The 19,272-nt window shown below is 41.3% G+C and overlaps 1 protein-coding gene across 3 annotated transcripts in view; it reads right to left on the bottom strand.

Annotated features, from left to right (window-relative positions):
* LONRF2 (LON peptidase N-terminal domain and ring finger 2) overlaps positions 1-19,272 on the bottom strand; it is a 70,534-nt gene that overhangs the window by 13,220 nt on the left and 38,042 nt on the right. For 2 of the 3 annotated variants that reach the window (XM_039533294.1, XM_039533284.1), the window contains 3 exons: positions 6,010-6,128; positions 4,850-4,972; positions 648-791 (listed from right to left, as the gene is read on the bottom strand). In XM_039533294.1, the coding sequence (XP_039389228.1) occupies positions 648-791; positions 4,850-4,972; positions 6,010-6,128 (386 nt within the window). Of the gene's footprint in view, positions 1-647; positions 792-4,849; positions 4,973-6,009; positions 6,129-11,750; positions 11,771-19,272 lie in introns of those variants that run through there. The other variant, XM_039533302.1, reaches the window with a different exon arrangement.

Below are 19,272 nucleotides of genomic sequence, written 5' to 3'. Positions count from 1 at the left end.
AGATACTTGCTCCAATTGCCTCAGAAATAGAGGGCTATTTCTCTCATTACAATCATCATTCTTTTCTAATCACCCCTCCTGACATATTATAATTGTGCATTCTCAAAGCGCACACAGAACAAAAATAAAATGTTATTTAAAACATGATGGGACACCATATGAAAACAGCAATTTGGCTCTTTTAGAAAGTGGTACCCCAATATAATTATATTGGGCAGCCTCAGGGTATGTCTACATAGCAAAGAAAAACCCATGGCTAGCCCGTGCCATTCGACTCAGGCTCGGACTGTGGGGCTATTTCCAGGCTTGGGCCCGAGCTCGGAAGTCTACACAACAATGAAACAGCCCCACAGCCCAAGTCCCACAAGTCCGAGTCAGCTGGCCAGCCACGGGTTGGGGTTTGTTTGTATTTAGATCTCTCAACACAGTTTAAAAAAAACCACAATTCATACTTCCTTCTATCTTTTTATCATAGTGTTCTAAAGCTAGATTCCCACCCTAAAATTTGAGAGAGGGAAAAGATGCACTAGTAATAACTACGTTTATATACAAACATATACAACGATTCAAGTCAGGTAGATCGGATATAACAAGATGCTTCAAATTTACTCTTAGTGTTAATATAGTTTGAATATTTTATTCTTTACCTCAGAGCACCCAGCAGCAGAACCATCTTCAACAGTATTTAAGCTGCTTAAAAATGCAGGTTTCAACCTTGTCCGACTAGAGAAAGGTGCAGCAAGGCTGTCATGCACATTTTCAAAGGCTGGGAAAAACATCTCACACATTATCTAGTAAATGAGAAGAGAATTTTTTGAGGTAGAGTTACAGAAACAAAGACGTGTGTAGTCTAAATGAAGGTTGGTTACTTGTAACCAGGGTTGTTCAAGATGTACTCTGCATATTCACAGGTGTAGCCTGCACGGTTAGAAAGAACTCTAGCTAGCAGTAGCTCTTGGAGCACTCACATGCCTTCCCCAAACCTTCCCTCAGTGAACACTCAATGTTCCAGGGAGAGAGTATAAAAGGGGCATGGCACCCCAGCTGCCTCAGCTCCTTCCCCATGCGCCAAGCCCTCTGTAAGACGGACTCCAAGACAGTAGGGGAAAAAACAGGCAGGGAGTGTGAATACGCTGGTTACAGGTAAGTAACCTTCATTTCTTCTTCAAGTGCCCTTGGCATATTCCCACACATGAGACAGTAGTCCTCTGATGAAGGATGGTGGGACCATGGAATCCTAACTGAATAAAGGACTGCAGAATAGCCATACCAAATATGCATCAGATCTAGATTCTACTTATGCATTTGAGTGGTCGACCTGCTCAGGTGATATACAAGGGTATTTTGTTCCCCCCCCCAAATACATGAATTGTTATTGGGTGATCACCTTGTTACAAATCCCAGACACCTTGCCTGTATGCACAACTGTAGGGAACGAGCTCCCCTTCATTTCTTCAGATCATATAAACATTGTCCTATTGTCGGTCATGATCTGGCATATCCTATGTTTGACTTGAGGCAGAAGTGATTTGAGAGCCAACCTGATTGCTCTCTGTTTTAAGATACTGATATGTAGATCCTTTTCCTTTGGTGACCAGTGAGCTCTTACCAATAGATTTTTGTTTAAATGGGAACCACCCAACCCAGCATAGACGCATCAGAGATAGGTATTACTGACAGCAAGACAGACTAAAAGGTATAACCTTCATTACATTTAGAACATCCACCACATCAGCGTTGTTAACTTTTAAGGTAGAATTACCAATTCACAATGAACATTGTGTACGCAAAGTTTGTAATTTCTCCTAGCCAGTGCTGCAGTTCTCATCTGAAGAGGAGTGTGTGGGTCACTGACGTGATTGATGCTAAGAGACCCAGTAACTGGGGGAGAAGAAGAGCATTGACTACTGTGGGGATTGCCAAAGATGTACAGACAGCTTTATTTTAATAAAGCTTTCTTCTGGAAGAAACACTTTGTTATACTCGAGTCTAGTATGACCCCTATGAAAGGGATCTTTTGGGTTGCTGGATTTAGGAATGGCTTCTCAATTTATGCATAATCCAAGATTGGCAAAAAGTAAAACATATTTGATCCGCATGTAAAAGGATTTTTTTCCTCAATAGACACTAACTATCCAGCTGTCTAAGTAAGGATATACATAAATCCCATTTTCTCCAATATGCTGCCATTATAGATGGGCATTTCATAAAGAGCCTTGAAGCTCTAGATGAGCCAAAGAAGATGACTATATACTGAAAATGGTCCTCTCCTACCATGAAATGAAGATATTTCCAGTGATATGGTCTTACTGAAATATGGAAATGTGTCTTAAATACAGAGCTGCAAATGGATCCTGAAGGGAAAAAGGAGTGATTATAGAGGTTAGAGATAATACAGAAACTAAACTTTTTGATGTTTTGACATGAAATCCATGGAGCACCACCATGCCCTCTGATGGTGATGATGCAGATGTGTCTGATGTTCTCCCCTGGAGAAGGCACCCTTCCAGAGTCTGGATCCTATTCTTGTATCTCCACTAATTCTTCCTCTTCTGGTAACAAAATATCTTACCACTGTAGGACACCTTTCAGGACTTAGAAGTTCTCTTGGCTCTATACCTTTTGGCTCTGAAAATTGAATGTTCTCTTGGTACCAAACTGGCGAAGGTCTATTTTTATACATAGAAACATCTTGATAAAGGTTAAGAAGAAGGTGACCAGGAAGAGCACAGCACCCCAGGGGGAACTTGCCAGTCAGTTCAAAGGCCCACACTCAGATCTGGTGGGAAAACCGGTCTCTAGGTTGGACTTCCAATTTGTATCTTCTCTGAGCCAAGCCCTCTCTCATTTCAGATGGAACTGGAGACAGCACTCTCCTTGGCTGAATAAAAGAGAGCATGAGGGGAAGGGGAAGCACACACACAAAACCTTTCCTAGAGACCTAGAAAGGGGTCTTAAACAGTGGGGGCAGAGGAGAGATCCTGTCTTCAATTCTTCTCTGTGCAAGTACCTAATTGAATCTGTTACAATAAAGTGTCTGATAACTCAATTAAGCAGGTAATGGAACCAGAGCAGGATTTCATAGATGAATTTGTGCCATAACTACTATTTGTTGCGGTGCCATGTCAGAACAGGTTATTGCATCATCCTATTCTACCCCCTCATTGGTTCCTGAGCTCTTGTATCCAGGATTGGTTCCTAGAAGACCCTCTGGCAAACAGTCTCTTTCTTGAGGATCAGCTCTTTGCAAAGAGGCCGACACCAGTGAGAACCCAGAGCTCATGCTCACCATGACAGTTGTGTCCTTTTGTAGTGGATCGGCTCTAGAAACAGAGGCCAACATCACAATAGTTGTACTCATTGGCTCCTTTAGTACTGGGTACCAAGGTGGAGGTTTTTTCCTTTCCCTCAGACTTGCTCAGAGCCGACACTGGTCTATGAGATTGTTCAAATCTTGTACTCTCTTGGTTCTGGGTGGTTAGGCTTCCTTATCCTTAAATCTCCCTAAGTCTGTTCAGTCTCTCCTTTTCAGCTCATGTTGTAAAATTCAAGCAAATCGAGCATTCTGAAGGTGAATGTGCCTCACCTACGCATGCCAGGCATGTGGATTGAACACTAGAAACACTGCCAGACATGACATCTTTTAAAACTGGGCTTTTTATTTTTTTGTTTGGCAATCAAAGAATCCTGAAACCAAAAGATTTACAACAAACTAATGCTAAAATTAATTTTATAGTTAGAATTAGTTAACTAGCTAGCAAGGTGCAAATCCAGGAGCACTTCCTGATCCATTCAGCAGGCCACGGTTGGAAAGAACTGAGATGGCTGGAATGCCACATCCCTTTTATACCTACACCCCCAAGAACATTCAATGTTCATGGAGGTCTGAGGGACAGCGGGAGAGGTGAATGAGTGCTCCAATGGCTACTGCTAGTTAGAGTTCTGCCATTCAAGAGACACCAGTTGGGGCATTCCCATGAGTGGGAAATGCAGAGGACACTTGGAGCTGGTGCGTTGGGCAGGAGGGGGTCACAGACACTGCAGCTTCTCTAAGATGAACTCACTGAACACACCAGGGCTGTTTGCATCCATTCATTCTCCCTGTTCTGCTGCCCACACAATGCCCTCTCTTTTAGGGACTCCATGAAACACCCCCACCTCTCCTCCATGGCAGAGGCTGAGTCCCTCTGTCCCCCACAGGTCCCTCCATATGACTATCCCCATTCCCCCATGCCAGGGTCTGTGCCCCTCCTCCTCACTCAACCCCCCACCCCCCAGTTCCTGCTACCCCCTACAATATTCTGCATAAGACTCTCTTTTATAAGAGTCCAGGCTACAGACTCTCCTCTCCCCCACCGCAAGTTATGCTGCTGATTCTGATTTCTCTGCCTGCAGCATGGGTAAGTCTGATTTTCCTGTGAATCATGCTTTTCCGGTGTTCTGATTTGCACCAACAAAATTTAGGTCTGTGCCCACTGATAACCTAGACCTGTTCCCTGAAATTCTGGAAGTAATTATTCTATTAGACGGACACCATTAAGTTGAGGTTAGACCTCACTTCACTCAGCCTATGAGCGTCTGCAACTTGCTTCCACAGGACAATGGTAAGGCACACAGTTTAGTAAAACTCACCTACAAGCAAGACAAGCAGGTGATCAAGGAGATAGAAGTCTCTCCCATGGCACAGTACTGTGCAATTAGACACACTAGGGTTTTATTTGATATTGTGCCAAAATGTGGTGGTGGTTTTTTATTAACATGGAATGTATCTGAATCCAAAGATTTTCCTTAGCTGTAGGGTACAACAGACCCGCATACAAAAAAGGGTGGCATGATGTAGTTACTGTACCTTTTGGGCTTCTTTCTTCATTAAGCTCCATTCAGGATTTAAGGCAACACAATAAAGAAACTCCTTCAGAGCTTCCTCAGTCCTTCCCAATCCAGAAAGAGCTTGTGCTTTCACATAATGACCCTGCATGCAAACAAAAGGTGTGTGAAACTGACATTTCCAAAGTGACATTGTAACACTAGACGAATGAACACTGCTTTTATTTTCTCAAGACACATGGCATTCTTTCAAATGGAGCAGAAGTTAGAAATAGGATGGAGAGTGGGTTGCAATGCTCGGATCTAAAAGTACAAGATGATGCTTCCATTCCTGTTGTGGCCTTTCATGGGCTGCAGAGACCGGGAATGGAACAACTTTTCCTCAAATTTTTGCATAGCTCCACAGACCCTCTGGATAATGTCAAGTGATCTCATTTGAGCAAACCAATAGGTAATCCTTTTACTTCTGCGCTGAGAGAGTTTGGCACCAATCATGGGGTTCAACTTCAGATAAGGGTAGTTGGGAGACCTGCACATAGATCTGAGGCAAGAGTGGGTGGCTTCTGATGCTGCACTTGTTCTACCTATCACTTGCAAAGAGGCATTAGTTTTTCCCCTGTTGTACTTAATGGACTGCTTCACAATGTACCATATAACCTGTATTTCAGTGTCTAACCTCTTTCTCCGCCCCTCCCAAAAAAAGGGCAGCCATGGGTCACGTCTAAGATTTAGATACACACATTGTTGAACCAAATTTGAGTTTAAAAATTTGAAATAAACAGCATTTTCCTCAGAAAAGCGATGCAGTGTAGAGGGCTGGTTGAGCCACTGGGGGAAAACACAAACCTGGAGGGAATTTCAGGAGGTGGAGCATTCCCCTACTGCCAGTGACTGATGGGTCTGGTTCTGTCCCAAAGCATGCCAACGTACCCATTTTAACAGATCAGTGGACTTCATCATGAAGGACCAATGGATGTACACGCCACAGCAATTCCATGCACTAGCACAGCTTTAAGGTTCCACCACAGACCTTGTTGTTTTATGTAGAATTTAAGCTTTCATTCAAGTGTCTAGCCGTTGTTTGCCAAAATAGCTTTCCAAAAGTGACCTAGAAAAGTTCTGACCTCACCACAAAGAGACCCTGATACATATTTCTGTCTTTGAAGCATGAGAGTACCGTACCTTGGGCCACAGGGGTTTGTTCTGGCAGAGTGCATCTGCATCATGGAGAGCTTGTTGATAGTTTTTCATGGTTATCCACAGTTCTGCTCGTTGTGCTATTAACGAACATTTGCAGGGAGCTGGAAAACAAAAAGAGAAGGTTAAGAACTCCATAAAGTGAAGGATAATCACATGTAAAACAATCTCCCCCCCCACCCCAAATGCTATTGCAATGAAGTATTTTATTTGTATGCTTACCTACTAGAAACAAAAAATTCCTTCTCTTCTTCCTGTAAGCTATGTATATTCCTTTCTCAGCATGGCACTAATCAATTATTCTCACATATATAAAGTTCAGGAGAGTCTTAAGAGTTTATGAATAGGGCTGGCAGAATTAGATTTTTTTTTCTAATTATGACAATTAATACTGATGCTTATCTAAGGGTTTTTTCTCCTATTTTTAACTATTTTTTTCCCCCACAGTTGCTGGGGGGGGAGGTCAGGTTGGGGCTGTGAGGGGGTTCCCAGCACCAAACAGTGGGGCCCATGACATCAGGGAGGCTGAGGTCCTGGCCCAGAGGAGCAGAGACCTTCTCTTCCCCGCTCCCCCCAGGATGAGTCCTGGACCTGGAGGCCACCCCACTGCCAAATGGCTCTGCTCCTGGCCAACAGCCATTCTGCAGTGGTCTGGCTGCCTCCAGGGCCAGGGACTCGTCCTCCTCCTTGCAGTCCTGGCCTGGCATCACAACTCCCCAACCCTCCCCAGCCAGGACTGCAAGTCTTCCCTGCATCTTGTGCCTACCGAGATCCAGTGTCACCAATCCTGCGGCAGCACAGGGAGCCCTCTGCAACCCCACTGTCATGAACCCACTCGCTCCTGTGACAGCAGAGCTGGAGAGGGCTCCCTGTGCTGCCCCCAGGGCTGGTGCCACCTGAACCCCACAGGCCTGCTGACTGTTGCCCATTGATTTCCCCCACCCCCGGATCAATTTCGGGGTCTCAGCTGAAATCCATGTTTACCAACATTTATTGACAAACTGAATTCTGAGAAGCCTAATTATGAATACATAGCAAATAACGTCCTCTGACTCTCCACAATTCTGTTGTATGCTTTGACTACCCATTCCTTGGGGAAAGAGACCCAACGTCAGTAGTGCCAAGCACACTTCTGGAGCAATACAGACGCTCCCCGACATCCAGAACGGAATGCTTGTGTAACGCCTTGCACAAGTCGAATTTTGTGCAAGTCGGGGACGTATACTTGACAATTATGGAAAAAAAAACCCCAAAAAACCCTGCTTACAGGACTTTTTCCGTAAGTGCGGGTTTGCGTAACTCGGGGAGTGTCTATGTAGAAAAACTTAAATCGAAATAAACACTGCACACATTCACTGAAAAGTATAAAATGCACAGAGTAAAGGCACCCTAAACTTGATGATCCTGTTTACCACCATGCTATGTCCCTGCCATCCTCTAACCTCCACGTAAAGTAGATATGGGTCTATCATAAAAGTCTTTTAGCTAGCTGACAACTTAAGCCTTGTATACTTTGGTGGCAATTCATTCATGAATCCGATGAACTATAGATTGTAAGCCACTTAAACATCATTGGCTTCCCCTCCCCTGCCCCCCAGTTCCCTAAAGACTTGGGTATATGGAGTTTAAGATGCTTAGTCCTACAGCTCTGAGGGTCTGTCTACACTACCTGCTGGATTGGCGGGCAGCGATTGAACCCTGAGCGCTCTCCCGTCGACTCTTGTACTCCACCGCCGCAAGAAGGGCAGGCAGAGTCGACAGGGGAGCGGCAGCAGTCGACTCACCGCAGTGAAGACACCTTAGATCTATTATAGCTTTCCAGATATATTCTCCCTGACACTGTAAACCAGGCCTGAGCCAGCACATACCTGTATCTTCCCACAATGTTTGAACTCTTCACCCTCACACCAAAGCTCTGCACAGCACTTTCCTTAGTCCATTGTGTGCCATGGGCTCTGTCTTTTTCTCTGTTACTTTTCCTTTCATGCCTTTTTAAATATTTTCCCTTTATACCTAGAATGATCTCCATTGTCTCCTCAATATGGACTCTCTCTCTCTCTGCTTGGATTTTCACTGCAGAGTTCCCTTATTTTCTCCCCAGTTACCCAGCCTCAAATTTTAAAAACACTCTATTTCATACCCATTTACAATATAACTTGTATTTGTTTTAGCCCTTATCCCACTTCCTTACCCTTTTTGTATCTTATCTTTATTTTATGCATGTTTCCTGGCTCCCCATTTAAAGTTCCATAGCCATCACAGTTCAGTTACAAGCTTATCTTCAGAATCACAAAAGCGTTTTTCTCTTTTAATGAAAGGAAAGCAGCAATTCTGGAACACAGCAGTGCAGGGAAGGTTGAATTCAGCAGCCAATTCCCAAATAGCCAAATACATGAAAATATATGAAAGGAGAGAGCGCTGCTCTTTTTCCTCCAGAAGTAGTACAAAAGTCAAGAGTTAGATCAAGGAAGACAGTGACAAGTACAAGCTACTTCAGGATCACTACCTCCGTTTACTCTGAAATGTAAGGGCATGGCCAATCATGAATAATGGTCTATAAATGTTAGGTCGACCAGAAATAAGACTTTCCAGAACTGCTAGAGCAAAGTTTACCAAAAATATAGATTGAAGAAAAACAATGTTCTCCAGAAAGATTAGTCAAGTGGCAAGACCCAAGCCTAAGCAATTGGAGTTGTGTGCGCACAACTCCAAATGAGTTCACTTGTACACAAAGCTTAGACTGAACTACTTACATTTGTAATCTGTTATCATTCTCGCACAGCACACCGCATTGAGAGTTTAAATTTAGTAACTATACAATTCAAGAATAATAGACAGATTAAAGTACTTCATGCTGGATCATATCCAGAACCATCACCAAGAAAATATATTATGGTATAAGCTGCTACTGAACTCATTCTACAACACTAAATTAAAGCTGATAAAGTAACAGTTTTCGGCAAACACAAGGGTCTTTCAAAGCTCCCATCTATCCAGCCCCTCTTTCAACAGCTGGCCAAATGGCCATAGTTAAACTTAAACATTTGACATTTCCCTGTTTTTTTTGTTTTTTTTTTTTTTAAACCTGACTTCTACACCCTTTATGAGATCACTAAAATTGCTGCCACAGGGGTCTGATGACCTGTTCACGCTTGAACAATAGTATCGAGTTGTTCAGGTTGAAGTATTCTATGAGAGCGCCCACCTGAATTTATTAATGAATTAGCTTCAGCTCTGCTCACATCCCCTTTGAGTTCAATTTGAAGGCATTCATCAGAATGAGTTTTACTCACATAAAAAGTGAGTAAAAAGCAAGTTTTGAGTACACATGTGCCAGCATTCACACCAAAAACTGTTACACTCTACGTGGGTTAGAACATTGACACAGCCTGCAGAACTTCTCAGAGTGCCCTGGCATACAGACAATTAAACAATCCAGACAACTGGCTGTAAATACTAAAGATAGGATCCTGTACACACATTGGGTACATTCAGGATGATTAAAGTCATTCTGACAATAATTCTTATAGTAAATAGTTTTTTCCAGGTATTAGGTGTCAGCCAAGCCACGTGTTGCTTGGAAAGGAAAAATATTTCCAGTTTCTAAAAAATTCTCTTAATCCTGCTCAGCTACCATTTCTCCCTGAAATATTAGACACAGTTTCTTCAAGTCATTCTCCCAAAGCTAAATGAGTTACACATCCAATCAAAACAGTATCATTAACCCACATGTTCAAAAATTCAGCTTAGGAAATGGTCTATTTCAAAGTCTCCATAACTGCCTATTGTTCTCCTGAGGACTCCGAGCTGTCAAGGAAAACCTGGAACTGTATATGAATGTCTTGGGTCCTGATCCTTTTTATCTCAGGTCTGCTTGATGCTTCATGCAGGCTTGAGGGCACAAACAAACAGATTTGGCCCAAAGGACACTACTGATCAAAAGATTGTGATCTCTAGTGCATGGGACACACACACACACACACACACACAAAGAATTGATTTTACACATACCTGGTTCAGCATACTTAGCAGATGGTTGGCAAAAGACAATATACGAAAACATTTTACCCATGAGCCAGTGGCGTGGTTTTTATTTTAAAAATCTCTCCTCTAAAGATAAAATGCATGTTGCATCACCATTCTCATCACAGTTTAGAATTCCAGCTAGTGTGATCTGAAAGCTTCTACATCCCTTGAGCTGATTCACAAGGGACTAGGTAGGAGGCAGATGTTAATTATTACACAAATAGTGGACAGCATTTCAGGCCAGTTCCCAAGAAAAACGCTGATTTTAAGTTGGGAAGTTCAGTTGCAAAAGACAGCATCTTTCCTGACATACATGAAAGTGTTCACAAACTAACAAAGTGATGCTTAGGATTCTAACTTGAGTGTTGTGATTAATTTGGAACCCAGTGTACAGAAATACTTTAGATCACTTGTTTCAATGTGCATTTCTTTGAACACTTAATATTTACTACCTAGGTACCTTAGGTCCTTCTGAATATTCTCAGGCCTGGTCTACACTAGAAAATTAGGTCTGTTTAACTATGTTGATCAGGGGTCTGAAAAATCCACACCCTGGAGTGGTGTTGTTAAGCTGACCTAAGTCCCCATGTAGATAGTGCTAGGTTGACAGAAAAATTCTTCCATTGACCTAGCTAGCACCTCTCGGGGAGATGGATTACCTACATCGACAGAAGAACTCCTTCTGTCGGCATAAGTAGTGCCTACACTGAAGTGTTTCAGCAGCACAGCTGTGCCACTGTGGCATTTAAGTGCAGACAAACCCTCAGTTTTTTAAGACTTATCATTTACCCACTTATCCGAGTCATTAATATATTTGTACACCAGATTTAGACCACATTTTTAGAGTACCCTGTTATTAGTGTCATTCCACACTGAAGACTAACCATTTCTTGTCACTTCATTTTCTAGCTTATAATTATTTTTTTTTTTAAACAGACCAGAACTTTGTTTTTTTCACACTATGATTACCTCCCTTAACAGTTTTTGCAAGGGATTTTATTAAAATCTTTTTGAAAATCCAAGTAAGTTGTTTCTACCACCTTTCTTTTGTTCGCTATTTTACTGAAAAGTGTTAGAGAACATTAGATTGAAGAAAATTATTTACTTCAAAATGGTTTATTGCTACTATATCAGCTTGTCTAGGTGCTTTATACCTCCATTCTCCTCCTCTAAAACACTCCCAAAGAACTTCCACATGCTATTTCACTTAGTACGGAACAAAGACTCAGTGGCTTCTAGTTTTCATATCCCTCCCCCACACCCCAATTTTAGAGATTTCAGCTTTCCCTAGTCCAGGAGCTATTTTAATACTACTACACAGGTATTTATGGTACTCCACAGAAAGTAAAATACAACACAACTCAGACTTACAACCTATGTTAAAAATACCTCATAATCAATATAATTTGGACACTCAGAATGGTTTTTCTACATCAATTAATAGGTCCTCCAGGTAGCAGATTATGTATATTTAAAAACTGCACTGCCATCACCACTAAATCTTGCTAATCACCGAGATAATTAACCAAGAAACAGTATAAGAGATTCTAAATTCTGCCCAGAAGAAAATCTGACACATCATAAGGGAATGACTAGCTTCCTCCCCTTACCTTGAGATTACATCTCTAAATCTAATGAGGAAGGAAGTAGTCCTACATCAGATCAGCTACATAATTTATATATAATGTTTGCAGTCTTACCCTCAAAGATGCTAGAATGAACTTTGAACAGTGATCTTCCCCTCCTTAAATACAAAGGAGGGCAGCATCAGAGAGATTCAAGAGCATTCTGGTGCAGACTTAGATTTGCTTATACCAAACATTCCCCCTCCACTCCCCCATCAAGATCCAAATCACCCAGCACTTTTGTTGGAAGTATATTGCTCACCCTAGGAACTGTGTATGTGGAAAGCCAGTTCCCTCCTACGGGAACTGAAAACACTTCTGGGCAGGGAGGGTGGTTTCTTTGTACAGTGCCTAGCATGATGGGACCCTGATTCCCATTGTGGCCTCTAGGTACTACTAGAATATTAAATACCTCTCTGTGGGGAAAGTGTTTGTACAGAGCTTTGTATACTTGAGTGCTAAGCATAATTTTCAGAGTTCAGTGGCTCTATCAATGTTACATTTTGATTTATGTAAGCTTCAGCAGTATACCTCAATTTGTATCAATGGATACCAACATGAACTGGGGAATCAGATAGCCTTGGCCCAAAACTGTTATAATTCAGTGAAGAATTAAAAAGAAGAAGCTACTAAGGAACATTTTACTGCTCATACATGACCACACACTATTTTGGCTATGTAGCTAATAGAAGGAGCTAGTTAGCAAACCCTGTTTTGTAAATGTTGACAATCACTGATGCTTATGAAAGCAAACAAGGCAAACAAGAGCCACCATATTTTCCTGCTCTCATGAAACAGGGCAAGGAATATTTAATGTTGCTAAACAAAAAAAGGACAAAGCATGTCGTGAGTGAAAAGTAGAGAAGTTTCCAAGACCATACTTTATCTCAAAAGAGTACAATACACACAGGCTTGGCAATATCTTTCAAGGGAAGCTACTTATTCACTGACTTCCACAAGCAGAACACCTGGTATCTCTTGCCTAAGGAAGGTGGTTGTTGACCAGGAAATTTCAGTGGTAGAGCTGCATTCCTCAGAGAAACACAGCAGTGATGTCTCAGAAGGAAGTGGATGTTTTAATACCATTTCTGTCCACCTCTTCCCCCATTTGAAGTTTACTTAATGAATCCCTTATTTGTAACACCCTGAGGCCTTAATCAGGACTGGAGGCTTCATCATGCTGAGCACTATAAAGAAATAGCAGCTAGCCCTGCCCCCAAAGAGCTCTCAGTCTAGTTGTAAGACCAGACGTAAGTGGCTTAAAAAAAAAAATCAATTAAAAAGGGGCAGGGGCTGTGGCACCCCACAAGGGTAATAGCAGTAAAGTCAAAATTATATTCGCTAGCTAGCAGTAAACTTGATTAGTCCAATACAAATCTTTAAAAATAAAAAATTTACCATTAAATATCCTTTGCCTATCGTTTCAAAGCTTTGCTTTCTTCGTTCCAAGATTTCCCCTTTAAAACAAACAAACAAAACTCCCTTTTTCTGCAGCTGACTGAATATTTTCTCCAGTAATAATGCCCTATTGCTTTATTCTCTTTTGTATTAAGGGTGCTTTATGCATCCCTAAAAACCTATACCAATAAAATATTAAGTAATGCACACAGATAAGGGTGAAATAAGCTATTAATTTTCATTTTTATAATTAGAATTCATCTGTATTTTTATAACTTTATAGTCTTGTTTTCTGTGAAAAAACTCATAAAACATTTGAGCAGCGAAGTGAAAAAATAAGCGTGTCCTGAAATGAACTTTATAAACTTTATAAAACTAAACAAAAAAATAAGATGATTACAAAGTTAGGATTAGTTCAAAACTTTGCACTCCCACTCTATTTCATCCCTTTCCCCATTATAGCAAGAGAGACTGCAGTTAACATACTAAAAATAAAAAGGTTTTAGCCAATGATGTTCTTATATTATTAGTACATCATGCACCATTTAATTGTCCATATTACTCTGCCTAATTTAAAAAAAAAACCATTTAGTGTACTGCACATTCAATCCCATAACCTATTCTGTATTTATTCCTCCTCATCCTTCATCTCCCTTGGATGTTATCTGCTCTTCCACCCACTCCTGTATCTGACCATTTTTCATTTAGGTCCTGAACCTGCAATCTAATCTACAGACTCCTGCACCCAGGTGTAACCCTATAGGCTTCAGAGGAACTCTGCAATCAGGCAGATCTGTTTGTGCATGTCCAACCACAGGATCGGGTCCTTAAACTGTAAACTTTTTAGAGCAAATTCTCTTCTTATATTTTCAGTAAAGTACTCAGTGTATTTTAGACCAGTAACACCTGAAACAGTATTAATGCTCTTCTGCAATCAAGCAGATTCAATTGTTAAAATAGGAACAGAAATCTGCAAGATAAAAAATAATCCATATGTAAAGAATCCCTGCCTCATAAGAATGAGTGGATGAGATAGTCTCTAGGTAACCATAACTCCCACTTTAATTTCTTTTTTTCTGTGCACATGCAACAGCTAAGAGGAGCAGGTTTCTGAGTCACGTTTTAAGCAAATTTGATATATAGGGCACTTAAGGAAGGGCATGAATTTCCTTTTTAGCTCAAACCCTTTCCAGAAAGGGTATCGTTCATTTGAAACACGTGCTAGAGACACACGCACTTCATTTGGTTTAAAAAAACAACCCACATCATTTACAGTCATAAGAGTGTTTTGTTCTGAGATCTCACAGAAGGACTAAAATGCGTAATCTGACAAAGGTTATACGGTGTTCTATACTGTGTACTGAAAATTAAACATTACCTTGATTAATTCTTTAAACAGATGCAAAAGATCTTCCAACCCAACAATCAAATTAGTTGTTTTTTTGCTAAAGATCATTCCATTTTGAGAAATATTTTTCAACTTAACCAAAGCCAAATCAGACACCACGAAGTGCTTTGGAACTATTCAAATAAGTAGTAGGCAAGTCCTCTTTATCACATAGGGAAACTAGGTCAACCAGACCCTCCTTCCCCTATTACCTGCAAAAAAAGAGAGAGGACAACCATAATCCTTGTGAACAGCTCAGGAAGTCCGACTTATTAGAGTCCCTCCTTGCTCTTCTGGGCTAGGGAAGGTTGTTGAAATGCATGGCCTTTCAGAAAGGCAGGCAGAAGGGAGAGCCATTATTATTTGCTATTATGTAATCCAGTACTTAGACTAGGGGTCGGCAACCTACGGCACGTGTGCCAAAGGTGGCAGGCGAGCCGATTTTTGATGGCACGTAGGGTGGGCTGAGCTGCTTAGCCTGCCGCCACTCTGGGGTTCCTGCTGCTGGCCCCTTGCCAGCCGGTTATCAATTTATAACTCAGAAGCCTGTGTGCAGCTTAAAGTATCTAAATAGGTGCCACCAGACATTGGAAAACTCAGCAAGGAAAAGCAAGGGCAAAGATCACACTAAACTAATAAGATCTGCATTTTAATTTAATTTTAAATAAAGCTTCTGAAACATTTTGAAAACACTGTTTACTTTACATATAACAGTTTGGTTATATATTATAGACTTAGAGACCTTCTAAAAAACGTTCAAATGTATTACTGGCACGCGAAGCCTTAAATTAGAGTGTATACATGAAGACTCGGCACACCACTGCTGAAAGGTTGCCAACCCCTGACAGACTGTAAACTCTTCATGGCAGGAATCACCTTTTCTGCCTTGGTACAGCTCCTAGCCCAAGGGGGTCCTGATCTCTGGGGGATGCTATAAAACACTTATGTCATAGTCTTCCCTTAACTAGTAATGTAGTTCCAGTAAATTAATAAAAGCCTCCACTTTTGACCAGGAATTCTGTTTCTTCATTTTTTAGAACCAGATTTCTGGCTTTAGCTAACATGGATCATTTCTCCAACCCCCTGCAGCCCTCTACTACAGGGTGGGATGTGGACTACTGCAAAACAGATCGTTGTAGTGCCTTATACTCAGTTTACGTACACCGTTTTTCTGAAGCAAGGAGGGGAGCAGACTCAGAGGAAGAAAGATGAGAGCGCAATTATGATGTGAAACTTGGAACGTAGCATACAAACACAGCTACCGTAACTGTCAATGGAAGTATGATTGCCCAATTGTAGGACTGCTCCGCTGAACAATTTACTTTTGTCATACTCATCTAGAGTCAGTTTCCCAACCTGTGACTCGTGTTAAAAATCCAGGACTGCATCGGCTGTGAATGTGTTCCCCTGTTCATACTCCATCTCTATAAGGAGAGTTGCTTCACATTTGAGAAAAATATGGGAACTCAAAGAAAAAGCACCTAAATATTTCACACACCGAATCATAATTTCTCCTTTGTAAAAAAAACCTGCAACTTTTATGACTTCAAGTCTCAGCCTTTCAAGTTAATTGTTTCTGATATGAAACTTGCTGCTTCTGTTCTAGGTCAGGTTTTGACAGTGAGCTATAAAACCTGGTTGAGTCCAGAGCAGCTCCAATAACTCAACTCCAATAACTTTTACGCAAAGTAAACTTTTACTTTGCGAAGTTAATGGGAACTCTCAAGTACCCCTCTTCTGGCTCTGCTCTGTGGAGGGTTCTCTGGGCAGGGGGTGCTGTGGTTCTTAACCTGTGGCCCAAAATGATATATCGGTTGAGAACCACTGCTAAAGCACATATGAGCTCTCATCATAGGCCAGGACCCCATTGTGATAGGCATTGTACAAACACAAAATAAAGAAACGGTGCCCACCCCGAAGAACTTAAGTAGACTGTCCCCTGCTTCACGCTTTAGTTGAGAGAATTCTTAGGCAGGGCTCCCACCAATACCGTTCCACCAAACAGATGGCTCTTGAGAGTGACCACCACTCCTGCTACTCCCACAGACAACTGGGGCATCGCATCACCCTCCTGCAAATTCCATTCCTGGAGTCAGAGCAAAGCAGCATTGCCACCATCCTTGGAGTGTTCTGAGTGGTCTTTCCCCAAAAGCCTCCTGCCCCCAAGCTCTGTGAACGCTCTCTCATCAATTCAAAAATTTTAGAGAATGTTGCCAGCATCAACAGGCACAAGCCTAGTGATTTTGGTGCAGATTGGAATACTATAAAAGCTTGAGTCAGTGGAAAAATTGTGGGCAGAGGGGTCTAGTCTGCCGTGTGCTGCATGGACAGTAATCTCTCTGGGGGGCACTGCTGCTACCTACGCATATGAGAAGCAGCAGCTTAATTTGCTGCACGGGGTGACTGTCTGTAGCCTGGACTCTTACAGAAATGGGAGCCTTCGAGGAGGGTTTTATAGGGGGCAGGCACCCATAGGGCAGTGGAAGGGTGGAACAGGAACCCACAAGGGAATGAGAGGAAGACATGGTGAAGATGAGGAAAACAATGGCTGGGGGTGGGAGAAGAGATGGGGAGAGAAGGGGAAAGGAAAGCAAGGACCTGGCTGGGGAGAGGAGAAAGCAAAGGCCCTGCTATGAGGGAAGGAGGGAGAATGAGGGCAGAGACCCTGGCATAGGAGACAAAGGGTATAAAGGAGAGGAACAGAGAACCTGACTTGAGGGAGAGGCAGGGGGTTTGTAGGGAGTGTCTGCAATAGAGAGGGATAGGAAGGTGGCACACAGGGAACTTGTGGGGGTAATGGAGGGATGCAAGGAGCTCCTGGTGTGCGCAATGAGCTCAGTCTACACAAGCTACAGGATGTGCAACCCCCTAGTAGAAATATCAGGAATGTGAAGCACAGCTTTCCCTTGGAGCTCCAATTTGGGATAGCAGGAATGGTTCCTGTGAATGCTCATCTCACTGAAAGGGCAGGTGCACTGCATCTTTTACAAACATACCCTTTATTTAAAAGGTCAGCCAGTCAAGTGTATTGAACAGGGTGGATTTTGATTAAAAACAAATAGATTTAAATCATGATTTAAATCACTGTCAGGAAGACTCGATTTAATCATGGATTCTTACATAAAAGTGCATTCTTGTGAAGAATTTGTATTAAGGTTATAACAACCAACAACTCATAGATGTAGGTTTCATTTTTAGAAGGTACACGCGATACATTTTTAAAGTGATTTATTTTGAAAAAACTTTTCAGATTAGTTTTACAGCTACATCAGAAAATGAATGACTGGTTATTCCATTTATCACAGGTAACTGAAGCAGATATTTATGAAGTCACTGGGAGGTAAACTATCTCCAATTCAACACGCTAATCATTAATATTTGGAGGATTTTCTTGCCATGCTGTATTAGGAGGAGATCACTACCAGTCAGACATTTAAATTGTTTTATTAAAACTAAAAAACAACAACATTATGTATTTTGGATTTTTTTCTTCAATGGCAAATATAATATTTTAACAAAACAAGCGTAAGTCCCTCGCTTCTCATATTTATCTCCAGACTACTTCTCCTTGTCCAGATCTATTCCGCCCCCAACAATCTTCTATTCATTTAACTTTTTGAAACTTTGCACTTTTAGAGAGAGGTAAGGGATTGACTCTGTGTACACAAATTTGCAGAGGGCCAATAGAGTTGAAGTCTGTTATTTCTCACCTCTATATATTAATTTATTTTAAAACATTTTTGCAGTTAACAAGCATGTTATCTCTGGAGACACAAATCCAGTTTGAGAACTGCAAAACTAAGCATTTCTGATATCTTCTAGTCGGAGCACTGAGTCCCATCAGGTAGATAGAAAGATTAACCTAAATAATGTATACAGAAGCCCCTGGAACCCCATAAGATTGGGTCCCTAATCCATGAACGATTGGAACTCATTTACAAAACTTTTCTTAAGCATTACATGACTATATTGCCTCATACTATAGAATTAGAATTCATAATCCCTATTCCATGATGAGATATCTTTGAGCTATAATGTATCTTAATTAAAAATCTTTATATAGATTTTTCCCCTCAAAAAGCATTTTATCAAAAAAATCAGATTTTTTTAATTTATTTAAAAAAAAAATCATTGATTTTTATCCACCCGGTATTGAAAATGAACAGGGACTATGTTTCTTTTTTCCTTTTGCAAGTCTCCTTTTAAAATTAGAGACCATTCAATACAAAAGGTTTTGTTTATTGTTTTCTGCTTCCACATGGTGGTGCACAATGAAGAGTCAGAAGGCTGGGGAAAACAAGAGGATGAAAGAAATACGAAAAAACATTAGCAGTATGCATCTACATCTGAGATAACATGACAATTCACAAGCTACATCATCTATTAGACAATTTGTGGCATTAAAGGCTAGCAGGTAGGAAAGCACCAGACAATCTACAGAGTCACTTTTGGCCAGTTTTGTCACCTGCAACTGTGGAAGTGAGAGAAGTGTTACATGCACTACCCTGACACAACGTTCAGCAGGGCCCACAAACAGGATTTAAAAAAATTGTTTAACTTTTGGGAGAAAAATGCTGCTTTATTAAGTTTAAGTGTCATTTATTGTTAAAGCCCTTACTAGAAATGGTTGCTATTATATCCTCAAGTCAGTGCACTTTACACAAAGATAGCATCTAGCTCTGCTGGCCTCATGGTAGGTAAAGTTCGTGCTCATGTTCAGATATTAAGCAAATGTACAGTCTGGGCTCCAGAATGTCAGTTATTGTACAAAGTCTAAGGGCCATATGCTGTCTCCAGGTAAACAAAAAGGTC

Source organism: Mauremys reevesii, linkage group 1 (genome assembly GCF_016161935.1).
Source record: "Mauremys reevesii isolate NIE-2019 linkage group 1, ASM1616193v1, whole genome shotgun sequence".
Classification (NCBI taxonomy): Eukaryota; Metazoa; Chordata; order Testudines; family Geoemydidae; genus Mauremys; species Mauremys reevesii.
Note: the sequence above shows the minus strand (reverse complement) of the source record. Positions and strands in the feature narration are given on the sequence as shown.